At 40.7% G+C, this 23443-nt stretch overlaps 1 protein-coding gene across 1 annotated transcript in view; it reads right to left on the bottom strand.

Moving 5' to 3' along the window:
• The window catches only part of kmt5c (lysine methyltransferase 5C), a 200265-nt gene that overhangs the window by 84767 nt on the left and 92055 nt on the right, over positions 1–23443 (bottom strand). The window contains exons 7-8 of the mRNA XM_051933690.1: positions 7191–7210; positions 6929–7065 (exon numbers count right to left, since the gene is read on the bottom strand). Coding sequence (XP_051789650.1) covers positions 6929–7065; positions 7191–7210 — 157 coding nt within the window. The remainder of the gene's footprint in view (positions 1–6928; positions 7066–7190; positions 7211–23443) is intronic.

Raw genomic sequence — 23443 nt, 5'->3', positions numbered from 1 at the left:
TATTTCTTGTTTTCCCAGTGCAAGTGTATGAGATATTACAAGAAAAGCACCAACAGTCTTCGGGAAGTACAAGGCCAGGGCAGCTTGGACCATCATGCAGCCATAAATGACATTCAATATTGAAAGTTGAAGGTTCTAAAGGTGGACTTCGCAGCACTAATTCAAGCCACGAAGGAGAGTATCCCAGCTGTAAGGATCATCATTTCGTGTCCCCTGCCTCTGGCTAGAAGTTCGGATGAATCCTATAGTTGTCTGCTGGCCATGAAAAACTGGTTGAGACTAAACTGCAAGAGACTAAACATCGGCTTTGTAGACAATTGGGATCTTTTCCAGAAGAGACCACGTTTCTTCAGGTGAGATGGAAAACACCTTGAAAGTAACCTGTCTTTCCTGACTATTAGTCCTAATGTTTTCTATAATGCCTTACTAGGATGTCTTAATTCTGTTGTGAGTTGACCTTCAGATGTGTACTGTATTAGTACATATTACCTAACCATAGTCTAAAAATCTCGGACAAAGCGGTATGAATGCAAATAATTTAATTAGCATTTCACCTATAGATGTGCACTATAACAGCAGATTATAGATTAAATAAAAAATCTACACAAACAGCATTAATACAAATTTCCTTCTTTCGGCTGCTCCCATTAGGGGTTGCCACAGCAGATCATCTTTTTCCATATCTTCCTGACCTCTGCATCTTGCTCCGTTACACCCATCACCTGCATATCCTCTCTCAATACATCCATAAACCTTCTCTTAGGCCTTCCTCTTTTCCACATGCCTGACAGCATTATCCTTAACATCCTTTCCCGATATACCCAGCATTTCTCATCTGCACATGTCCAAACCAACACAATCTCACCTCTCTCACTTTGTCTCCCAACCTGAGCTTACCCTCTAATATACTCATTTCTAATCCTGTCCATCCTCATCACACCCAATGCAAATCTTAGCATCTTTAACTCTGCCACCTCCAGCTCTGTCTCCTGCTTTCTGGTCAGTGACACCGTCTCCAACCCATATAACATAGCTGGTCTTACTACTGTCCTGTAGACATTCCCTTTCACTCTTGCTGATATAAGTCTGTCACAAATCACTCCTGCCACTCTTCTCCACCCAGTCCACTCTGCCATCACTCTTTTTCACCTCTCTTCCACAATCCCCGTTACTCTGTACTGTTGATCCCAAGTATTTAAACTCATCCACCTTTGCCAACTCTACTCCTTGCATCCTCACCAATCCACTAACCTCCCACTCATTTACACACATGTATGCCGTCTTGTTCCTACTGACCTTCATTCCTCTCCTCTCTAGAGCATATCTCCACCTCTCCAGGGTCTCCTCAACCTGCTCCTTAATCTCGCTACAGAACACAAGGTCATCAGAAAACATCATAGACCACGGGGACTCCTGTCTAATCTCGTCTGTCAACCTGTCCATCAACATTGCAAATAAAGGGTTCAGAGCTGATCCCTGATATAATCCCACCACCATGTTGAATGCATCTGTCACTCATACCGCAGTCTTCATCCACTGTCACACTTCTCTCATACATATCCTGTACACTCTTGCATACTTCTTACACACCAGACTTCCTCATAAAATACCACAACTCCTCTCGAAGCACCCTGTCATATGTTTTCTCCAGGTCCACAAAAACTCAATGCAACTCCTTCTGACCTTTTCAAAACTTCTCCATCAACACCCTCAGAGCAAACATTGCGTTTGTGGTGATCTTTCTTGGTTTGAAACCATACTCCCAGCCCATCTTAAATCCCTTTGCACCTCTTCATCAGCGTCTTTTGTTTTGTAAATGCGTCAATCCCCCACCTTGATGGAGCTCAGCTTAGGCAAAAAGTTCTCCCAGCTCAAGCCATGGTTTCTTACCTGCATGTAAGATCTGGAGTTGTATAGGGTAAATAATACAGTATATTGTTATTTGGAATACATGCAATTCATGTGTGTTCCGTGTCGACAAAGATCTGGGTATGTGTAGGATGAAAGGAAATGCGAGAAATGCTGAACACATACCTAAAGCAGAAACTTTTTCCATGTTATACTAATACTGACATGAAGTGCATAATGTGTGAAGACTTTAGTCCAAATATCAAATAAACACGTGTGCTTTTATTCAAGAATATAACAAAAGAAAAAAAAAAAAAAGGCATTCGATTTACATGGGACTGTCAATGAGTTAAAAACTCAAGCTCAAATGTCAATCGACAGGGAGTTTACACATATTCTTGAATGGTTGAAGAGGTAAGAATTGCTGCCTTATAACCCGAAGGTCCCAGGTTCGAGACCGGGCGTTCAGCGTTTTGAGTAGTGAGCAGCTATTATTTTTACTATTTCTACAATAAAAACACATTTGATTTCAGTCTGTAACACCCAGTGCAAATTTTGGCTACTTGTAAAAGTTAGCGCTTGTTTTTATTAATATTCAGTTTAATTCTCCCAGTGAAGTTCATGTGGTGCAACAAACTTGCCTCTCCCTTTCCGAGTTGATGGCCTTATCTCCATTCTTTTCACAAGAGCAGAGCTGTAGCTGATGCCTGCACAGAACTATCTGTTGTACCGGTAATCAAATATACGATGTCCCATGACCATCATCAGACTGGACAAAGGCAGGACCGTAGCAACAGACAGCTTCTTCACAGAGCTTTCGCTGGCTAATGGACTGCCCTGTGCTAATTGATAGCGTACTTGACATAGTCAACTCATGAGATAGAGGGGGTCTTCCTTGAATTTCTTAAGGCTACAGTTGTTAAACTTGTTCTTGTTGCTCAAGAAAAATAATATTGACTCTTTGTTTTTGACAACTTTAGAGCAATTTTTAACCTGCTTTCTTACACCAAATGATTACTTGAGTCAACATTCTATTCTTCACAAGTTTCAGTCAGGTTTTAGTACAAATCACAATACAGAAACTACACTGATTAAAGTGGTAAATGATGTTCAGGTTAATGCAGACAGAGAAAGTATATCTGTTCTGGTTCTCAGAGTGCAGCTTTTGACACCATAGACCACACTCTTAAATCACCTTAGACAACGGAGGGGACTCTCTGCCAGTGTCTTAAATTGGTTTCAGTCTTCCTTAAGTTGCAGAAAATTTTGTGTGTATGGTGTACCACAAGGATCTATTCTGGGTCCACTGCTTTTTTCAATCTACATGCGTCCATTAGGTCAGATTATCTCAAAGCACAAGGTGAGTTACCACAGCTATGCAGATGTCACATACTGTAGCTGTATTATCAATAGCGCTTGATGACACTGATGTTGGCTATCTGATCCAATGTCTCAGCAGTATTTCCAATTGGATGCGAAGTAACTTTCACAAAATAAATAAGGAAAAAACAGAAGTTTTAGTGGTTGTCAAAAATGGATACAGCAAGGGTATTAGAAATAAATTTGATCCATTAGAATTAAAAGTCAAGAATTTAGGGGTAATCACTGACTAACTTTAAATTGCATATTAACCAGATTACTAGTTCTGCATTTTTTCACTTAAGAAATATAGCAAATGTTAAATGCTGGAAAAATTAGTTATCGCTTTTGATTTTAGTCAACTAGATTACTGTACTGCACTCCTAACAGGACTACCCATGAAAGACATCTTTTAGTTGCAATTATTGCAGAATGCAGCAGCCAGAATCTTAACTAGAAAAAGAACATTTGAGCACATCTCACCAGTTTTAGTGTTGTGACATTCAGAACCGAGTTTAAAATACTATACTATTAATTGTTTACAAAACCTTAAATAATCTTAGACCTTAGAGGTCTGTTAATAATTCCAAGAGCTAAACTTAAAAGGGTGGTGTTGTGATGTAAGAGTTTGCATATAACTTGATAAATATTTTGTATGTCTTTATTTTTAATATAGGCAAAGCAATGTAATTTAGTGTTACATTAGTGAGAAGCATTCATGTTTACCCCCACTTTAGGAATGGGTCTCTTTCAATTTTACGACAGAGATTTTGGGGAGAAATGTGCCTTAAACCAGTTTGGCGAGTGCTTCTCTGCTAAAGTCATTCAACCCCCGCAAGAAAGCCAAGGTGGACCTTAACATATGGTTTTGGGGGATGGCAGGTGTTAAGATTTTCTTTGCCCCATTGGTCTGAAGCATGGCTGCTTGGAATTGGCTTGTATCAAAAGCTTTTAAGTACCATGGTGCCCTATTGGCTGTAGGGGTTGGACAGAAAACCCATAAATTTGCTTGCTTTAGCTCACTCTCTCTCTCTCTTACTAACCTCTGATGAAGAAGAAGCATCTCTCTAACATACAATGAAGAAGCATCTCACATCATGAACTGACAAGAACAACACAATGAAGAGCACAGCTTGGCAGCCATATTGAACAGGCATGCGATCTGTTCTGAACAAAGCTGAGCACTAATGATGCCTTAACTAGAGACATTTTAAATAACTACAAGTCTGTGTGCCACCTGAAACAACACCTCACCATTTAATCAGGTTGTATGGTTGCCAATATTCAAATGTACTTTGCATATTATTATTTATGAATATTATCAATAATACATTATTTTATGTGTAACTTAACTCCTGCTTGTCTTTTTACTACACCTAATTGCCAATAGATATTGAAAGAAAGGTGGGGAAAAGTTATATACTATAACACTTTATAAACAGTGGTAAGTCTGTGAGATTAGGCATTCTGACAAAGGCTACTTCTTAATAATACAATAGGGGAAAGTAGAGCGATATATTATTCTACCAAGACAAAACAGGTGGTGAGCCAGCCTTTTGCTGTTATGCACCCAAAATCTGAAAAAAAAAACTGCTAAAACCCATTACTTTAATATGGATTTCTTGTCACTGTGTTTTAGCTATATTCCTGATAGACTATCTGTGCACAGAATTATATTCTTCAGGGAGTTTTTTTTATTTTTTCTGTCCTCCCAGCCATCTGACCTTACCTTTATCTTTGTTGCTTATTCTTTAATATTATCACCTAATCTTGTTTCATGCAACGTTCTTGTTATCTTGTAAAGAAAGCACTTTGAGCTACATTATTTGTATGAAAATGTGCTATATAAAGTCCTGCGGTGGGTTGGCACCCTGCCCGGGATTGTTTCCTGCCTTGTGCCCTGTGTTGGCTGGGATTGGCTCCAGCAGACCCCCGTGACCCTGTGTTCGGATTCAGCGGGTTGGAAAATGGATGGATGGATGGATGTGCTATATAAATGAATGTTGTTTTTGATCCAATGAAAGCACAACTTCAGTTTCTACAGTAAGACACCAACTGCAGAGATAATTAAATCATTCCTTAAACCTAATAAGTGCATACAAAAGGATAAACTATTTCCTCTACTACTGCAAAAAAGAATAATTTAAATCAGTTCATTTGTTTCAGTGATACTGCACAAACAAACTGATCACTTGACTTGACAACCTAAGTATTTTAAGAAAATGTGATAAAATAGTGAAACTAATCTATATTTTATTGTGCAGGAATGTAAGTGTCATCATGCAAAATCTATTGTAATTAATTAAATGTCTGAACCAATGTAAAAAATAAAATATGCTGTTTATTCCATGATGACCCATAGGATTTATAATGCCTTTTCTTATTTTTTTCATGTACATAATCAACTACAGCACATTTTTCTTCAGGCTTTGACTCCTTATCACCAGAAAAGAAATACTAAATAACTGAAATAATCAACATACATTAAGTACACATTTTCTAAGGTGGTCCACTTAATAGGACTTTAAGTAAATGTAAAGCAAAATATTTTTTTCTAGTGAAATACTAAAATGACGTTAAACATAAACCCTTACATTTGGGAACACTTTAGGGACTTCAGAAATGAATCTATTGCTCACATACTGTTGTGTAACAAGTTCTTAATAAATGACTTTTTGTTTTTAACAACATAGCATAAGAGAAGTGATTATTAATTTCTGCAATCTGACCTATTAAAATAACTTCACTTTGGAAGGGTCACAGAAGGCTTAAGGGAGACAAATTTCTCTTGATATTGCATACTTCAGTGTAAGACCTGTGAATCCATCATACTCACAAGACATTTTACCAGTATATCAGTTTCTAAATACATCACACTGCACAAAGATGAATGACATCTTTACTGATGCTTGGTAAGTGTAATTAACATGAAAAGAAGCCTTTGCTAATGTCTTATTATATAAGAATATGAGTAACAGATACATTTTTAAAATACCTAAATTTAATATTTTAAAAACATTTTTAGTTATCTAGAGCAGTGGTGTTATGAGGGAACGCAACAAAAAAAGGATATACTATACAAGAAAAGACAGAGTTTGAGAGACAAAAATATAGACAAAGAGAAAGACAGAACCTGTCCGGTTGCATTTATAGATCAAGAAATATAAAATACTGCTGCCTTATTCAAGATAAAAAGCTTTCATTATTAACACTTTAATCAATTCATGCAATTGATTCAAAAATAGAAATACTGTACCTTATTCGTGCTTGCTTTGAGAGTGTGATTGTGTGACCATTTAGCTGGTCATATTGTTTATAAACCCTATACTAAAATCTCCCATCCCTTGTTGCTACCCTTGGGAGAACCAACCACCTGTGACACATGAAATTCAAACTTTGAATAGTCTATTTGTAAATTAAAAGTATGGACATTTCAGAGAGTGGGACAGATAAAGGAATTTTTTTTTTTTTTTTTTTTTTACTTAAGAGTTTCAGTACTTAAAAATTTAAGACTTAACAAAAATGGGGATACTTCAAAATATTTGAATTCCTGGTGGTGGTAAGTAAGAAGAAAGGTTGAAAAACCCCTGTTCTAGTGGAGATGTGATTTCTATGTAGGTTTTTGATATTGTAATTGGGGGAAAAAAAAAACTCTTGGTGCTACAAAGTTTGATAGATGTACCTAATATCTCAAAACACACAACAAAGAAATCTGTCTGACCTCTCACAGGTGCAGCATTCACATTGTTCATTGTTCTCCCCGAAAAAGCTGTCACCATAGTAACAGGTTATCTCATCTCCAGGATTAATATCCCTGATCACTTTCACACAAGCCGCATTTCTGTCCCCTGGAACAAACTGGAATGAAAAAATACATAGCTGAGAACATATTTCTCTTTCAATGGCTTAATCCAAAAAAGGTACAATTAAAGTGAAAGTGAGTTAACCGATGTAAAAGTTAACAAGAAATCTTAATTCCTTACCTTACAATTGGGCCTGCAGTCTTGTGTAATTATTGAGAGAGCAGGATATAGGGGTTTGGGTGGAAGAGAAATAACACTTGTTAATTTTACAATAATTATCAGTTTACATGTTTATTTCATGTTATATTCATTTCAGATTACAAAAATTAATAAGACCAGTGCATGCAAATACTACGTTCACATGCTACAGGATACAAAAGATTAAAGTGATTACAAGACTTGGTGAAATTTCATTAAAAAAATAAAATAAAAATAATTTCCAAAATCTTCCACTGAGAGATACTTTGAATTGGCATTTATGTATAATTTACCAAAGGAAGGCTCATCCTACATAAATACCCATAGCATGCATATGCACAGCAAGTTGCCAAGTTAATCCCAAAAATAGCCTCTTTTCTGTGCTGCAGTCAAGTAAACACTATTGCTGTATAAAGTCCAGTTCAGAGAGACTATGTATAATTTATATGAGACAAAAAAAAATTTGGATGTTGTAGGGCTGTCTTGGTTGACACGTCTCTGCAACATCGCATGGACATCAGGGACAGTGCCTCTGGATTGGCAGAATGGGGTGGTGGTCCCCCTCTTTAAGAAGGGGGACCGGAGGGTGTATTCCAACTACAGAGGGATCACACTCCTCAGCCTCCCTGGAAAAGTCTATTCGGGGGTTCTGGAGAGGAGGGTCCGTCGGATAGTCGAACCTCGGATTCAGGAGGAACAGTGTGGTTTTCGTCCTGGTCGCGGAACAGTGGACCAGCTCTACACCCTTAGCAGGGTCCTGGAGGGTGCATGGGAGTTCGCCCAACCAGTCTACATGTGTTTTGTGGACTTGGAAAAGGCGTTCGACCGTGTCCCTCGGGGAATCCTGTGGGGGGTGCTCCGAGAGTATGGGGTACCAGACCCCCTGATAAGAGCTGTTCAGTCCCTGTACGATCTGTGTCAGAGCTTGGTCCGCATTGCCGGCAGTAAGTCGAACCCGTTTCCAGTGAGAGTTGGACTCTGCCAGGGCTGCCCTTTGTCACCGATTCTGTTCATAACTTTTATGGACAGAATTTCTAGGCGCAGCCAGGGTGTGGAGGGGATCTGGCTTGGTGGACTCAGGATTGGGTCACTGCTTTTTGCTGATGATGTTGTCCTGTTTGTTTCATCAGGCCGTGATCTTCAGCTCTCTCTGGATCGGTTTGCAGCCGAGTGTGAGGCAGCTGGGATGGGAATCAGCACCTCCATATCCGAGACCATGGTCCTCAGCCGGAAAAGGGTGGAGTGCCCTCTCAGGGTTGGGAGTGAGATCCTGCCCCAAGTGGAGGAGTTCAAGTATCTCGGGGTCTTGTTCACGAGTGAGGGAAGAATGGAGCGTGAGATCGACAGGCGGATCAGTGCGGCATCCGCAGTGATGCGGGCTCTGCATCGGTCTGTCGTGGTGAAAAAGGAGCTGAGCCATAAGGCAAAGCTCTCAATTTACCAGTCGATCTATGTTCCTACCCTCACCTATGGTCATGAGCTATGGGTAGTGACCGAAAGAACGAAATCGCGAATACAAGCGGCTAAAATGAGTTTTCTCCGCAGGGTGTCTGGGCTCTCCCTTAAAGATAGGGTGAGAAGCTCAATCATCCGGGAGGGGCTCAGAGTAGAGCCGCTGCTCCTCCGCATCGAGAGGAGTCAGATGAGGTGGCTCGGGCATCTGATCAGGATGCCTCCTGGACACCTCCCTGGTGAGGTGTTCCGGGCACGTCCAACTGGGAGGAGGCCCTGGGGAAGACCCAGGACACGCTGGAGGGACTGTGTCTCCCGGCTGGCCTGGGAACGCCTTGGGATTCCCCCGGAAGAGCTAGAAGTGGTGGCCGGGGAGAGGGAAATCTGGGCATCTCTGCCTCAAGCTGCTGCCCCCGTGACCCAACCTCGGATAAGCGGAGAGGATGGATGGAAAAAAAAATTTAATTTTATTTAATTTATGTCCTGAAGCAAACAGATAATTTTAATGTGCCATTAATATGTCTGATCAAATAAAGCAAAGTATTTCTTAAGATTAAATATTATATGTTTCAATTACACTCCTACCATGAATACTGTTTTGAAACTCTACCCAATTTCATATCGGCATCAAAAGGAAAGTCCTGATAGTGGTTTAATGTTAAAAATGCTATAAGCTGATGCTTAAGGTAGGGAACAATAACAATCAAGGTGATTATTGAACCTTAGATATCACATATTTTAAAAATAGCTTCCAGATTAATATGACTGCCATGCAAAATTTTCACAATATAGCTTCTAGAATTTAATGGCACTCCATTTCAAGCAATAGCCATAAAATTACTGATTTATTAACATTGGAATCCCTGTAGCCTACGAAAAAGTCGTAATCCTGGGCCACCTTAAATTCCTTTACACCTTTCCATCGGCATCTTTGTTTTGCAAATGTGTCGATCAGCACAAGCAAGCAGCCTGCTATCCCAGCCCCGACCGACGCAGCTTAAGTTCTCCTAGCTCAAGTCTCTTTATCTGGTGTGAGGTGCCTGGAGTTGTATAGAGTAAATGATATATTGTTATTTGCGCTTTGACAACAAAGACACCCATGCAGAACATGTGCAAAATGACAGATTCACACATGCATGTGCAATCCTACTCCCCATTTAGGAATAGATCCCAGTTGTCCTGCGGGAGAAAGACATTCCGAGACTGTGGTCATAAAGCTTTTGGAGCCATTTCTGGACAAAGGAAGAACTGTAACAACAGACAGCTTCTTCACAGTGCTTTCGCTGACTAATAGACTGCTGCACTGCAACACAACTCTGCTTGGCACCATAAGTAAAATGGGATGGGAACTTCCACCTGCAGCTAAAAATCACTTAAGTATGCGTGCAGTTCTCCACAAAATGGTTATGGTCAGCCCTGTGTGTAATTATAGGAGGAAGCATGCTAGTTAGTGAGATTTACAAGCTAAATGTTTTTTTTGTTTTTTTTTTAGCAAGGTATGAAGGACATATTGGGAGGAACAGTGAGGACTGCAAAAAACCCAGCCACAGGAGATGCACAAACCAGTGTTTTTCTTCATGCCGATCCCAAGCCCAGATAAATGGGTAGGGTTACGTCAGGAAGGGCATCCAATGAAAAATTTGGCCAGATCAACATGCAAACAATTTCAGATACCCATACTGGATCGGCCGAAGCCCATCTTAACAATGAGCTACTGCTGGTCGAAGCAGGAGAAGAAGAGAGTGGAACTGAGGGTAGGAACTTTGAATGTAGGCAGTATGACTGGTAAGGGGAGAGAGTTAGCCGATATGATGGAGAGAAGGAAGGTTGATATACAGTAATCCCTCGCTATATCGCGCTTCGCCTTTCGCGGTTTCACTCCATCGCGGATTTTATATGTAAGCATATTTAAATATATATCGCGGATTTTTTGCTGGTTCGCGGATTTCTGCAGACAATGGGTCTTTTAATTTCTGGTACATGCTTCCTCAGTTGGTTTGCCCAGTTGATTTCATACAAGGGACGCTATTGGCAGATGGCTGAGAAGCTACCCAACTTACTGTTCTCTCTCTCTTGCGCTCACTTTCTCTGATCCTGACGTAGGGGGATTGAGCAGGGGAGCTGTTTGCACACCTAGACGATACGGACGCTTGTCTAAAAATGCTGAAAGATTATCTTCACGTTGCTACCTTCTGTGCAGCTGCTTCCTGTAGCGACATGCTGCACAGTGCTTCGCATACTTAAAAGCTCGAAGGGCACGTATTGATTTTTGATTGAAAAACAAACTCTGTCTCTATCTCTCTCTCTGCTCCTGACGGAGGGGGTGTGAACTGCCGCCTTCAACAGCTTTGTGCCGCGGTGCTTCGCATACTTAAAAGCCAAACAGCCCTATTGATTTGTTTGCTTTTCTCTATCTCTCTGACATGATCTGCTCCTGACGCGCACTCCTTTGAAGAGGAAGATATAGTTTGCATTCTTTTAATTGTGAGACGGAACTGTCATCTCTGTCTTGTCATGGAGCACAGTTTAAACTTTTGAAAAAGAGACAAATGTTTGTTTGCAGTGTTTGAATAACGTTCCTGTCTCTCTACAACCTCCTGTGTTTCTGCGCAAATCTGTGACCCAAGCATGACAAAATAAAAATAACCATATAAACATATGGTTTCTACTTTGTGGATTTTCTTATTTCGCGGGTGGCTCTGGAACACAACCCCCGCGATGGAGGAGGGATTACTGTATTGTGCGTGCAAGAGACTAAATGGAAGGAGAGTAAGGCAAGGTGGATCGGAGGTGGATTCAAATAGTTCCATCATGATGCAGATGGAAGGAGCAATGGGGTAGAGATTATTCTGAAGGAGGTGGAGGTGAAAAAAGTGCGTCAGATAGGGCAATGATTACGAAGTTGGAAATTGGAGGCGAGATGATGAATGTTGTTAGTGCATATACCCCACAAGTTAGGTGTGCGATATATGAGAAAGATGATATCTGGAGTGAGTTGGATGAAGTGATGGACAGTGTGTAACGATGTGGGTTCTGCTCCAAGCTCCCATCTTGCGTTTGGGAGCCCTGAACCCGACACCATCAGTAATGTCACCGAGATGAGCTGACAAATGAGGACAATTCCCAAATGAAGCAAGGGGATAGTGCAATCAGGGCAAAGGTGCTTTTATTAAAAATCAGCAAACAAAAACAGTTAGTGCAGTGCTCCACAATTCCAATAAATAATCCATAAAAACCAAGTGCAAAGTGGGGATAAAAATAATAAAATCCTTTAAAATCAGAGGTTAAAAATGCAGTCTCTCTCATCCCGATCTTGGCACACCTTCTCTCATTTTCCCTGGCTCTCCCATAACTCCCGCAGCCGGTAGAGACCCAACAGCAACGAGCTCCCTTCGGCCGACTTCCGTCTTGGCTTCCATAAGGACATCACTGCCAGACCGTCCAAGGTCGGCTCTCCTCCCTTCATCCTTTGCACTCACGCAGTCGCTCCTCAGATCCCTCGGGAGGACACTTGCCTTGCTCACCCCACTCCTATAGAACATTCAGTGGAGCGAACTAGCCCCTACAGCGCCACAAACTAATGCTCCTTCGCGGGGCCCCAGCTCGTGCTGTCTCCTCCTAATAGGTGGCCAGATCCTCCTGCTAAGACTACTCTTCACGTCTTCTAACCCATTTCATTTTCTTCATCTATCAATCCCCCTTTTCCTGGTGTCGACCTGTATATATACACACCCCCGTGCCTCCGTGGCCACAGTGCCTTAATCACACGCCGCAGGAAGCCAATGAAACAATTGAGAACGATCGCACCCACACATGCAGGTGCGACTCGCTCCAACTACCCCATTAACTCCCCGTGGTCATGCAATTGCACCCACGGAGAATGACACAGCTAAACAGGGTAAAAACTGGCCCTTTATTTCTTTTTCTTTTTTTTTTTTGAAGCCGCAGACCCTCTATACCACGCAGTGTACCCAAGGGACAGAAAGTGGTGTTTAGAGTGGATTTCAATGGACATGTTGGTGAAGGGAGTAGAGGAGACAAGGAGGTGATGGGTTAGTATGGTGTCAAGGAGAGGAATGAAGACGGTCAGATGATAGTGGATGTTGCGAAAAGGATGGGCATGGCTGTGGTGAATACGTATTTTAAGAAGAGGGAGGAACATTGAGTGATGTAAAGGTAGATTATATCCTATACAGAAGAGTCAATTTGAAGGAGTCAGAAGACTGCAAAGTGGTGGCAGGGGAAAGTGTGGTTAGGCAGCATAGGATGGTGGTCTGCAGGATGACGAGGGAGATCAAGAGGAACATTAGAACACTCTAGACGAGAACAGGCCATTCAGCCCAACAAAGCTCACAAGTCCTATCCACTTACAGTACTGTGCAAAAGTTCTCTGTGGGGGCCATACCATCACTTCCAGGACTTCTTGTTCTTCTTTACGCTGAAGATAGTTCTTAATGACTTTGGCTGTATGTTTGCGGTCGTTGTCCTGGTGCAGAATAAATTTGGGGCCAATCATACGCCTCCCTGATGGTATTGCATGATGGATAAGTATCTGCCTGTATTTCTCAGCATTGAGAACACCATTAATCCTGACCAAATCTCCAACTCCACTTGCAGAAATACAGCCCCAAACGTTCAAGGAACCTCCACCATGCTTCACTGTTGCCTGCAGACACTCATTATTGTACAGCTCTCCAGCCCTTCGACGAACAAACTGCCTTCTGCTACAGCCAAATATTTCAAATTTTGACTCATCAGTCCAGAGCACCTGCTGCCATTTTTCTTCACCCCAGTTCCTATGTTTTCGTGCATACTTGAGTCGCTTGGCCTTGTTTCCACGTCGGAGATATGGCTTTTTGACTGCAACTCTTCCATGAAGACCACTTCTGGCCAGACTTCTCCAGACAGTAGATGGGTGTACCTGGGTCCCACTGGTTTCTGCCAGTTCTGAGCTGATGGCACTGCTGGACATCTTCCAATTTCGAAGGGTAATAAGCTTGATGTGTCTTTCATCTGCTGCACTAAGTTTCCTTGGCCGACCACTGCGTCTATGATCCTCAACGTTGCCCGTTTCTTTGTGCTTCTTCAAAAGAGCTTGAACAGCACATTTTGAAACCCCAGTCTGCTTTGAAATCTTTGTCTGGGAGAGACCTTGCTGATGCAGTATAACTACCTTGTGTCTTGTTGCTGTACTCAATCTTGCCATGACATGAAACTGTCTTCCACAACCTCACCTTGGTAGCAGAGTTTGGCTGTTCCTCACCCAGTTTTAAGCCCCCTACACAGCTGTTTCTGTTTCAGTTAATGACTGTGTTTCAACCCGTGTGTGACATTGATAATCATTAGCACCTGTTTGGTATAATTGGTTGATTATACACCTAACTATAATCCTACAAAATCCCTGACTTTGTGCAAGTGTACCTATAAAAATTGATGCTGGTTTGAAGGCAGAAGGTAGTAACACCAAATATTGATTTGATTTAGATTTTTCTTTTGTTTCGCTCGCTTTGCATTTTGTAAATTGATAACAATAAACAATCATTTATATTTCTGAAAGCATTCTTTGTTTACAGCATTTTTTCACACCTGCCTAAAACTTTTGCACAGTATTTCTTCCAAAAATACATCAAGTCGAGTTTTGAAAGTCACTAACGTTACTGTCTACCACACTACTTCGTAGCTTATTCCAAGTGTTTATCATACTTTGTGTAAAGAAAAACTTCCTAATGTTTCTGCGAAATTTACTCTTAACAAGTTTCCAACTGTGTCCCAGTGTTCTTGATGAACTCATTTTAAAATTATAGTCTCGACTGTACTAATTCCCTTCATAATTGTAAACACTTCAATCATGTCACCTCTTAATCTTCTTTTGCTTAAACTGTATAGGCTCAGCTCTTTTAATCTTTCCTCATAATTCAACCCCTGTAGCCCTGGAATCAGCCTAGTCGCTCTTCTCTGGACCTTTTCTAACGCTGCTATGTCCTTTTTGTAGCCTGGAGACCAAAACTGAACACAGTACTCAAGATGAGGCCTCACCAGTGCATTATAAAGATTAGACTTCTACTCCACACACCGTGGTATATAACCTAACATTGTTAGCCTTCTTAATGGCTTCTGAACACTGTCGGAAGTTGATAGCAGTCACCCTTTTTATATAATGGGATGATATTTGCCATTTTTCAGTCCTTCAGAATCTCTCCAGTGCAGTGTGACTTCCTAAAAATGTGTGTCAAGGGTTTATATATGGATTCGCTAGCCTCCTTAAGAACTCAAAGTTGAATATTATCTGGTCCTGGTGATTTGTTTGATTTCAGCCTATTTAATCTGAGCAGTACTTCGCTTCACCCCCCCCCCCCTACAATTTCCAAATCCCTCAGTACCTCCTTAGTAGTCCGGTTTACTTCTCAGAGGTTATCCACTCGCTCCTTTATCAAGACCTCAGGAAAACAGTATCCGCTATATCATTGTCTGTATTTTTAAATTCCCCTTTACTATTTCTGATGCACTTCACCTCCTCCTTGACTGTTCTTTTATTACTAAAATACTGAAAGAATCTCTTAGGGTCTTCTTTCGCCTTATCTGCTATAATCCTCTCCAACTGCATTTTAGCCTCCCTGATATCCTTCTTAACACTAGAATTACCAGAGCCTACGAAAAAACTCGTAAATCCGTCCCACCTTAAATCGCGTCTTAAATCCGTTTGCACCTCTCCGCCAGAGTCCTTTGTCATCTAAATGTGCTGATAAACAAAAGCTACTAGCAGCCAGCTATTCCATCCCCCCACCGACTTAGAATGAACTTCTCCTAGCTCAAGCCTTGCCTTGATTTGATTACCTGGGATTGAAGTGGAGTTTTAGAGTGGAAATAATTCTAGCGTTATTTGGAATACACGCATTTCATGTGTGTTCCATTTCTATAGTAGGCTGTGGAAACACATTTTTAAAACAGAAACGTTTTTCATATTCTAATAGTAAATGACAAAATGTAGGCATAAACTATATAACGTATGAAGCCTGAAGTCCATATATCAAAGAAACACTTTCACAAAAGGTACAAATAAGAGAACACGTGCGCTTTCATTCAAAAAATTAAAAAAAAAAAAGCCGCGTTAGCATGCCACATTGACATTCTTACTACAACCGCCGCGGTGGCGTTATGGTATCAGCCCCTGACTGGGAATCAGAGGGTGGCGAGTTCGATCCCGCACGGCTCCACTTCGAGAAATTAACTGCTCTTATTCTTACAATTTTAGAATAACAACATAAATTTGATTTCAGTCTGTAACAGCCGGTGTAACTTATGATACTGGTAAAGGTTAGCTTTTTTTTTTTTTTTTTTTTTTTTTAATTCACTTTTCATTCTCGCAGTCGCATTCAGAATCAATCCATACAACCCCATCTAACACAGCTGGTTTCACATAAATAAAAGTGCACTTTTATTCAAGACTATAACCGAAGAATAAAGAAAGCAAGTTACAGTTGGTGGTTGATACGACAGCTTGCGTGGTGCAATGTTAAGAACTGCTGATTTCCGATCCGTGCTATATAAAATCATCACATTCAAATATTAACAGTTCCTACACACCCAAGGTCCGCCATTCCTACATTTACGACATGTGTACTTGTTGCAGTGTACACACCTCTCTATGCTATGGTTCCTATTACAGTGGATGAGCACCTGACACTGTACTTTCTTCCCTGGGGGAATCTGAGGTATTAGAACAGAAGTTTGTTGATGCTGTATCATCTTTTCTTTTTCCATCGCCTTTTCCTGTAAGAAGCGACAACGAAGTTCCTCTGCAAGGTGAGTCATGAACACTCTTCTTTTCTCAGTGGACCCCGTGCATGCCTTATACAGTACGTGTGCGTTCATCGCTGCTAGGTCAAGGATGTTGTAGAACACAGCAACCGGCCACCTGCGTGTTCCTGTTTGCACTGAACAAGCACGTGCCTTCTGGTCCATGATGTCAACACCACGCTGGGGAAAAAAGAAAGACAAATATATGTGACATTTTGAAGAAATCATTTTATCACCAGAATAGCACCAGAATACTTTGTCACACTAATATTTTTTTCATTAGCATACCTTCATGTGGTTGTAGTCTGTGACCGTGTTTGTGTTGTTTTTTTTTTTTTTTTTTATCTTGCCCAATCTCCACATCATGGTGCATTGTGCTGAGAATGCAGACAGACTTCATCTTTTTGGGCACATACACTGTCAGCATGGCACTGGGAGATCTAAACACCAGCGTGGAGAATTGTTCGTGTACTGAACTGACTTTAGCTGCAGGTGGAAGTTCCCGTCGCACTTTATTCATGGTGCCAAGCAGAGTTGTATTGCGGTGCAGCAGTCTATTAGCCAGCGAAAGTGACGTGAAGAAGTTGTCTGTTGTTACGGTTCTGCCTTTTTGGATTGCGGCAGATTTGGAGACAAAGTACATGTGCAATGCCACTCCTTATTTAGGAAAAAATCCCAGTCGTCCCACGGGAGAAAGACTTTCCGAGTCTTATGGCTTATGGAGCCATTTCTGGACAAAGGCAGAACCGTAACAACAGACAACTTCTTCACGTCACTTTCGCTGGCTAATAGACTGCTGCACCGCAATACAACTCTGCTTGGCACCATGAATAAAGTGCGACGGGAACTTCCACCTGCAGCTAAAGTCAGTTCAGTACACGAACAATTCTCCACGCTGGTGTTTAGATCTCCCAGTGCCATGCTGACAGTGTATGTGCCCATAAAGATGAAGTCTGTCTGCATTCTCAGCACAATGCACCATGATGTGGAGATTGGGCAAGATAAAAAAAAAAACAAAAAACAAACACGGTCTCAGACTACAACCACATGAAGGTATGCTAATGAAAAAAATATTAGTGTGACGAAGTATTCTGGTGCTATTCTGGTGATAAAATGATTTCTTCAAAATATCACATATATTTGTCTTTCTTTTTTCCCCAGCGTGGCGCTGACATCATGGACCAGAAGGCGCGTGCTTGTTCAGTGCGAACAGGAACACGCAGGTGGCCGGTTGCTGTGTTCTACAACATCCTTGACGTAGCAGCGATGAACGCACACGTACTGTATAAGGCATGCACGGGGTCCACTGAGAAAAGAAGAGTGTTCATGGCTCACCTTGCAGAGGAACTTCGTCGTCGCTTCTTACAGGAAAAGGCGATGGAAAAAGAAAAGATGATACAGCATCAACAAACTTCCGTTCTAAGACCTCAGCTTCCCCCAGGGAAGAAAGTACAGTGTCAGGTGCTCATTCACTGTAATAGGAACCATAGCACAGAGAGGTGTGTACACTGCAACAAGTACGCATGTCGTAAATGTAGGAATGGCGGACCTTGGGTGTGTGGGAACTGTTAATATTTGAATGTGATGATTTTATATAGCACGGATCGGAAATCAGCAGTTCTTAACATTGCACCACGCAAGCTGTCGTATCAACCACCAACTGTAACTTGCTTTCTTTATTCTTCGGTTATAGTCTTGAATAAAAGTGCACTTTTATTTATGTGAAACCAGCTGTGTCAGATGGGGTTGTATGGATTGATTCTGAATGCGACTGCGAGAATGAAAAGTGAATTAAAAAAAAAAAAAAAAAAAAAGCTAACCTTTACCAGTATCATAAGTTACACCGGCTGTTACAGACTGAAATCAAATTTATGTTGTTATTCTAAAATTGTAAGAATAAGAGCAGTTCATTTCTCGAAGTGGAGCCGTGCGGGATCGAACTCGCCACCCTCTGATTCCCAGTCAGGGGCTGATACCATTACGCCACCGCGGCGGTTGTAGTAAGAATGTCAATGTGGCATGCTAACGCGGCTTTTTTTTTTTTTTAATTTTTTGAATGAAAGTGCACGTGTTCTCTTATTTGTACCTTTTGTGAAAGTGTTTCTTTGATATATGGACTTCAGGCTTCATACGTTATATAGTTTATGCCTACATTTTGTCATTTACTATTAGAATATGAAAAACGTTTCTGTTTTAAAAATGTGTTTCCACAGCCTACTATAGAAATGGAACACACATGAAATGCGTGTATTCCAAATAACGCTAGAATTATTTCCACTCTAAAACTCCACTTCAATCCCAGGTAATCAAATCAAGGCAAGGCTTGAGCTAGGAGAAGTTCATTCTAAGTCGGTGGGGGGATGGAATAGCTGGCTGCTAGTAGCTTTTGTTTATCAGCACATTTAGATGACAAAGGACTCTGGCGGAGTGGTGCAAACGGATTTAAGACGCGATTTAAGGTGGGAAGGATTTACGAGTTTTTTCGTAGGCTCTGGTAATTCTAGTGTTAATGGTTGCTCTCATGTTCTCATATACTCTACTATTCACTTTGCAGCAAGGTTATTATAGTTAATGAAAACTAAAATCAAAACTGAAACTATTATTAAAAAACATTTTCATAAAATAACAAAACGGAAATGAAAAACTAAAACTAAAATAAGCTATTAAAAGTAGCTGGAGAGACTAACTGAAATAATAATTTACTAAAAATATTTTTAGTTTTCGTTTTAGAATAAATCTTGTCTTTAGTCTTTACGTTTTCCAGTCGCTGCTCTGTAGCAGACCTCTCAGTGCATCTCTCCGTGTTTTTAACCTGTTTTTTGTTCTTAAATCGTGTAAAATTGTTTTCTTTTTCTTTTTTTTCTTTTTACTAGTTTGCAAGTACAGTGATCCCTCGCTATATCGCGCTTCGCCTTTCGTGGCTTCACTCCATCGCGGATTTTATATGTAAGCATATTTAAATATATATCGCGGATTTTTTGCTGGTTCGCGGATTTCTGCGGACAATGGGTCTTTAAATTTCTGGTACATGCTTCCTCAGTTGGTTTGCCCAGTTGATTTCATACAAGGGACGCTATTGGCAGATGGTTGAGAAGCTACCCAGCTTACTTTTCTCTTTCTCTCTCTTGCGCTTTCTCTGATCCTGACGTAGGGGGTGTGAGCAGGGGGGCTGTTCGCACACCTAGACGATACGGACGCTCGTCTAAAAATGCTGAAAGATTATCTTCATGTTGCTACCTTCTGTGGCAGCTGATTAGTGAAGCGACATGCTGCACAGTGCTTCGCATACTTAAAAGCTCGAAGGGCACGTATTGATTTTTGCATGTTTGTTTTTCTCTGTCTCTCTCTATCTCTATCTCTCTCTCTCTCTCCCTGCTCCTGACGGAGGGGGTGTGAGCTGCCGCCTTCAACAGCTTTGTACCGGCTGTGCTTTGCATACTTAAAAGCTAAACAGCCCTACTGATTTGTTTGCTCTATCTATGTGACATTCTGTGCTCCTGACAAGCACTCCTTTGAAGAGGAAGATATGTTTGCATTCTTTTAATTGTGAGACGGAACTGTCATCTCTGTCTTGTCATGGAGCACAGTTTAAACTTTTGAAAAAGAGACAAATGTTTGTTTGCAGTGTTTGAATAACGTTCCTGTCTCTCTACAACCTCCTGTGTTTCTGCGCAAATCTGTGACCCAAGCATGACAATATAAAAATAACCATATAAACATATGGTTTCTACTTCGCGGATTTTCTTATTTCGCGGGTGGCTCTGGAACGCAACCCCCGCAATGGAGGAGGGATTACTGTAATTATTTCTATAAAATGCTTAACAACATTTGCGAAAGTTTCTTATTTTTGATCGTTATTGCCTTTGGAATCCAACGGGACACTAACGCACTACCTGCACAGGAAATCCCAGGTGTGTGGCCGGCGCTGTTTATTTACAGCCAGGATACGTTGCTATCTATGAGACCAGCTACCAGTTACTCCCCGTGTATTACTAATACACCGGATGAATTAAAATTTCTGAAACCCAGAAAGCGAGGAAAAAGAGGTGGACTACGAGTATGTCTGAGACGGAGAAGTTTTAAAACACCTTTGCCAACCATCATCATGAGCAACGCACAGTCCTTGCGAAATAAACTGGACAAGCTGAGAGCATCTGCACGATACCTCCACGAGTACCGTGAAAGCTGTCTGATGTGCTTTATGGAGACCTGGTTTAAGAATACAGACTCGGATACAGCAGTTGAAGTAGATTGATTTGTTTGTGTACGGCAAGACAGAAATCCAGCTTCTGGTAAGCAGACGGGTGGTGTGGTCTGCCTTTACATTAACAAAAGATGGTGCAGGAATATCACTGAAAAAGAGCGCATCTGCATGCCAAATATTGAATTACTCACCGTCGGACTTCGCCCATACTATCTACCACGGGAGTTTAATCAGTTGTGACAGTCGTTTACAGTCCGCCGCATGCTGATATGGGAGCTGCAGCTGAATCAATTCTTGAAACTGCTCATAAACTAGAAACCAAATCACCTGGTTCTTTCAAACTTGTGATGGGTGATTTTAATTTATGCAGTCTGGAGTCAGTATTACCAAATTACCATCAATATGTGAATATTAACACTACAGTGGACAAAACTCTGGACAAGTGCTATGGAAATGTCCCTAATGCCTACATATCGCATCACAGAGCAGCCCTGGGTGCGTCTGACCATGTTGTTGTTCATCTTCTCCCGAAGTTCAAACAGAAACTGAAACAAGAAAAACCAGCCATACGAACAACACAAAACTGGTGCAAGGAAAGTGTAGAGGAACTGCAGGAATGCTTCTCCAGTACAACTTGGGATCTGCTGACATCCTCACAGTCACTGAATGAGGCCACCTATACTGTCAGCGAATATATTCAATTCTGTGAGTCTATGATCATTAAGAAAAAATTTGTCAAGGTGTACCCAAACAGTAAGCCATTGATCACTAAAGAGGTTAAAGCATTACTATTGCAAAAGCAACATGCACATCAAAAAAATAAGTTAGAAGATAAGCGAATTTTACAGCAAAGGATTAACAGGTTAATTAAACAAAATAAAAAGATGTATGGGGAAAAAATCAAGAGGTGGTTCAATGATAACAATCCAAAGCAGGTCTGGAAGGGACTAAAAACAATTACAGGACTGGGTCCTAAAAAGAATGTGGATTTTCCAGCTGACAAAGACCACAAGCTTTTAGCAGATGAACTGAATAACTTTTATGCCAGATTTGAAACAAGTGATTTCAGCACCCAAAATACAGAAATAAAGGAGATGCTTTATAAAAACACCAGGTATTCTGCTGTGATTGTGTTCAGTTTAACTGAAGTGGAAAAAGGCTTGCGGTAGGCCAAAACAAATAGTGCAGTGGGACCAGACGGCATATCAGGTCGGCTCTTAAAGTCTTGCTCTAAGCAGCTCTCCCCAGTTTTTCATTTGCTTTTTAACTGGTCTCTGACCTGTGGTATTGTACCTAATCTGTGGAAACAATCAATCATTAACCCTGTATCTAAGGTTTCTAGGCCAAGCTGTTTAAATGACTATAGACCAGTGGCACTTACATCTATTCCAATGAAATGCTTTGAACACTTGGTGAAAAACATTTTCATGACAGAGACAAAGACTTTTCAAGACAACAATCAATTTGCTTATTGTGCAAACAGAAGTGTGGAAGATGCTCTGCTTGTTATCTTACATCAAGTCTATACCTTTCTTGATCAGCCTGGTTCATATGTCAGAGCACTATTTTTGGATTTTTCTTCAGCGTTCAATACTATACAGCCTCATATACTGATTGGGAAATTAAACAGTATGAATGTAAACCCATTTATCACACTATGGATTCAGAAATTTCTTTTAAATCGTTCATAGGCAGTTAAAGTTCAGGACACTTTTTCAATAGCCATTCATTCAAACACAGGAAGTCCACAGGGATGTGTCTTATCACCATTACTGTTTACTCTGTACACAAGTGACCTGAGACAGAACAATGACCACTGCTCAATTATTAAGTTTGCGGATGACACCATGATCATAGGATGCATATCTGGGGAGGATGAAAGCCACTATCTAAATCAAGTGGACTGTATGGTAAACTGGTGCAATAAAAACCTCTCTCACTCTGAATGTAAAAAAGACCAAAGAAATAATATTTGATTTTAAGAGACAGAAATCTGTATGTTCACCTATTGTAGTTCTGGGAGAGGAGGTAGAAATAGTGAATGAATATAAATACTTAGGAACTTACCTAGATAACAATCTTAACTGGAATACAAATACAAAAAAATTATTTTCTAAATGCAACCAGCGCTTATTTCTCCTCCATAAACTCAAACTATTTAAAGTAGACAAGGACCTCATGTTGTCCTTCTATCACAGTATGATCCAGTCTGTGATCACTTTCAGATTCATTGCCTGGTTTAATAGTCTAACAAACCAAAACTCAAAAAAGCTCCAGCAGATTACGAAGTATGCAGCTAAAGTTATTGGGGCTGATGTAGATGATTTGACTAGTGTGTGTCAGAGGGCAATGCTAAAGAAACTGGAAATCATCTCAACTGATGACAGACATCCATTACATGTAGAACTAAACTTCAGTAAATCAGGAAGGATAGTTGCTTTGATAACCCACACAAATCGCTCCAGAAACTCCTTTCTTCCTGGTGCCATACAACTTTTCAATAAGAAATATCAGAGATAATGTTTAAGGTTTTGATATATATCCTGTTACCTATTTTTTTTTTTTTTTTGGTGTAAATATGTTTTATCTAACTGCCTTACCTTAACCTTTCTTATTTCTATTTGTCTGTTTTATTTCATTCTGTCTGTTACCTGTTATTAGATGCAACTGAGAAGGCAAATTTCATGACTAAATGAAGAAACCTAAACCTAAGCCTTGCAACTTTTAACTCTAAAACAAAGTCATCCATCACAAGCAACCCGCATACAGTATATTCATCCAG

This window comes from Erpetoichthys calabaricus, chromosome 11 (genome assembly GCF_900747795.2).
Source record: "Erpetoichthys calabaricus chromosome 11, fErpCal1.3, whole genome shotgun sequence".
Classification (NCBI taxonomy): Eukaryota; Metazoa; Chordata; class Cladistia; order Polypteriformes; family Polypteridae; genus Erpetoichthys; species Erpetoichthys calabaricus.
This window is presented reverse-complemented; position numbering and strand designations above follow the sequence as displayed.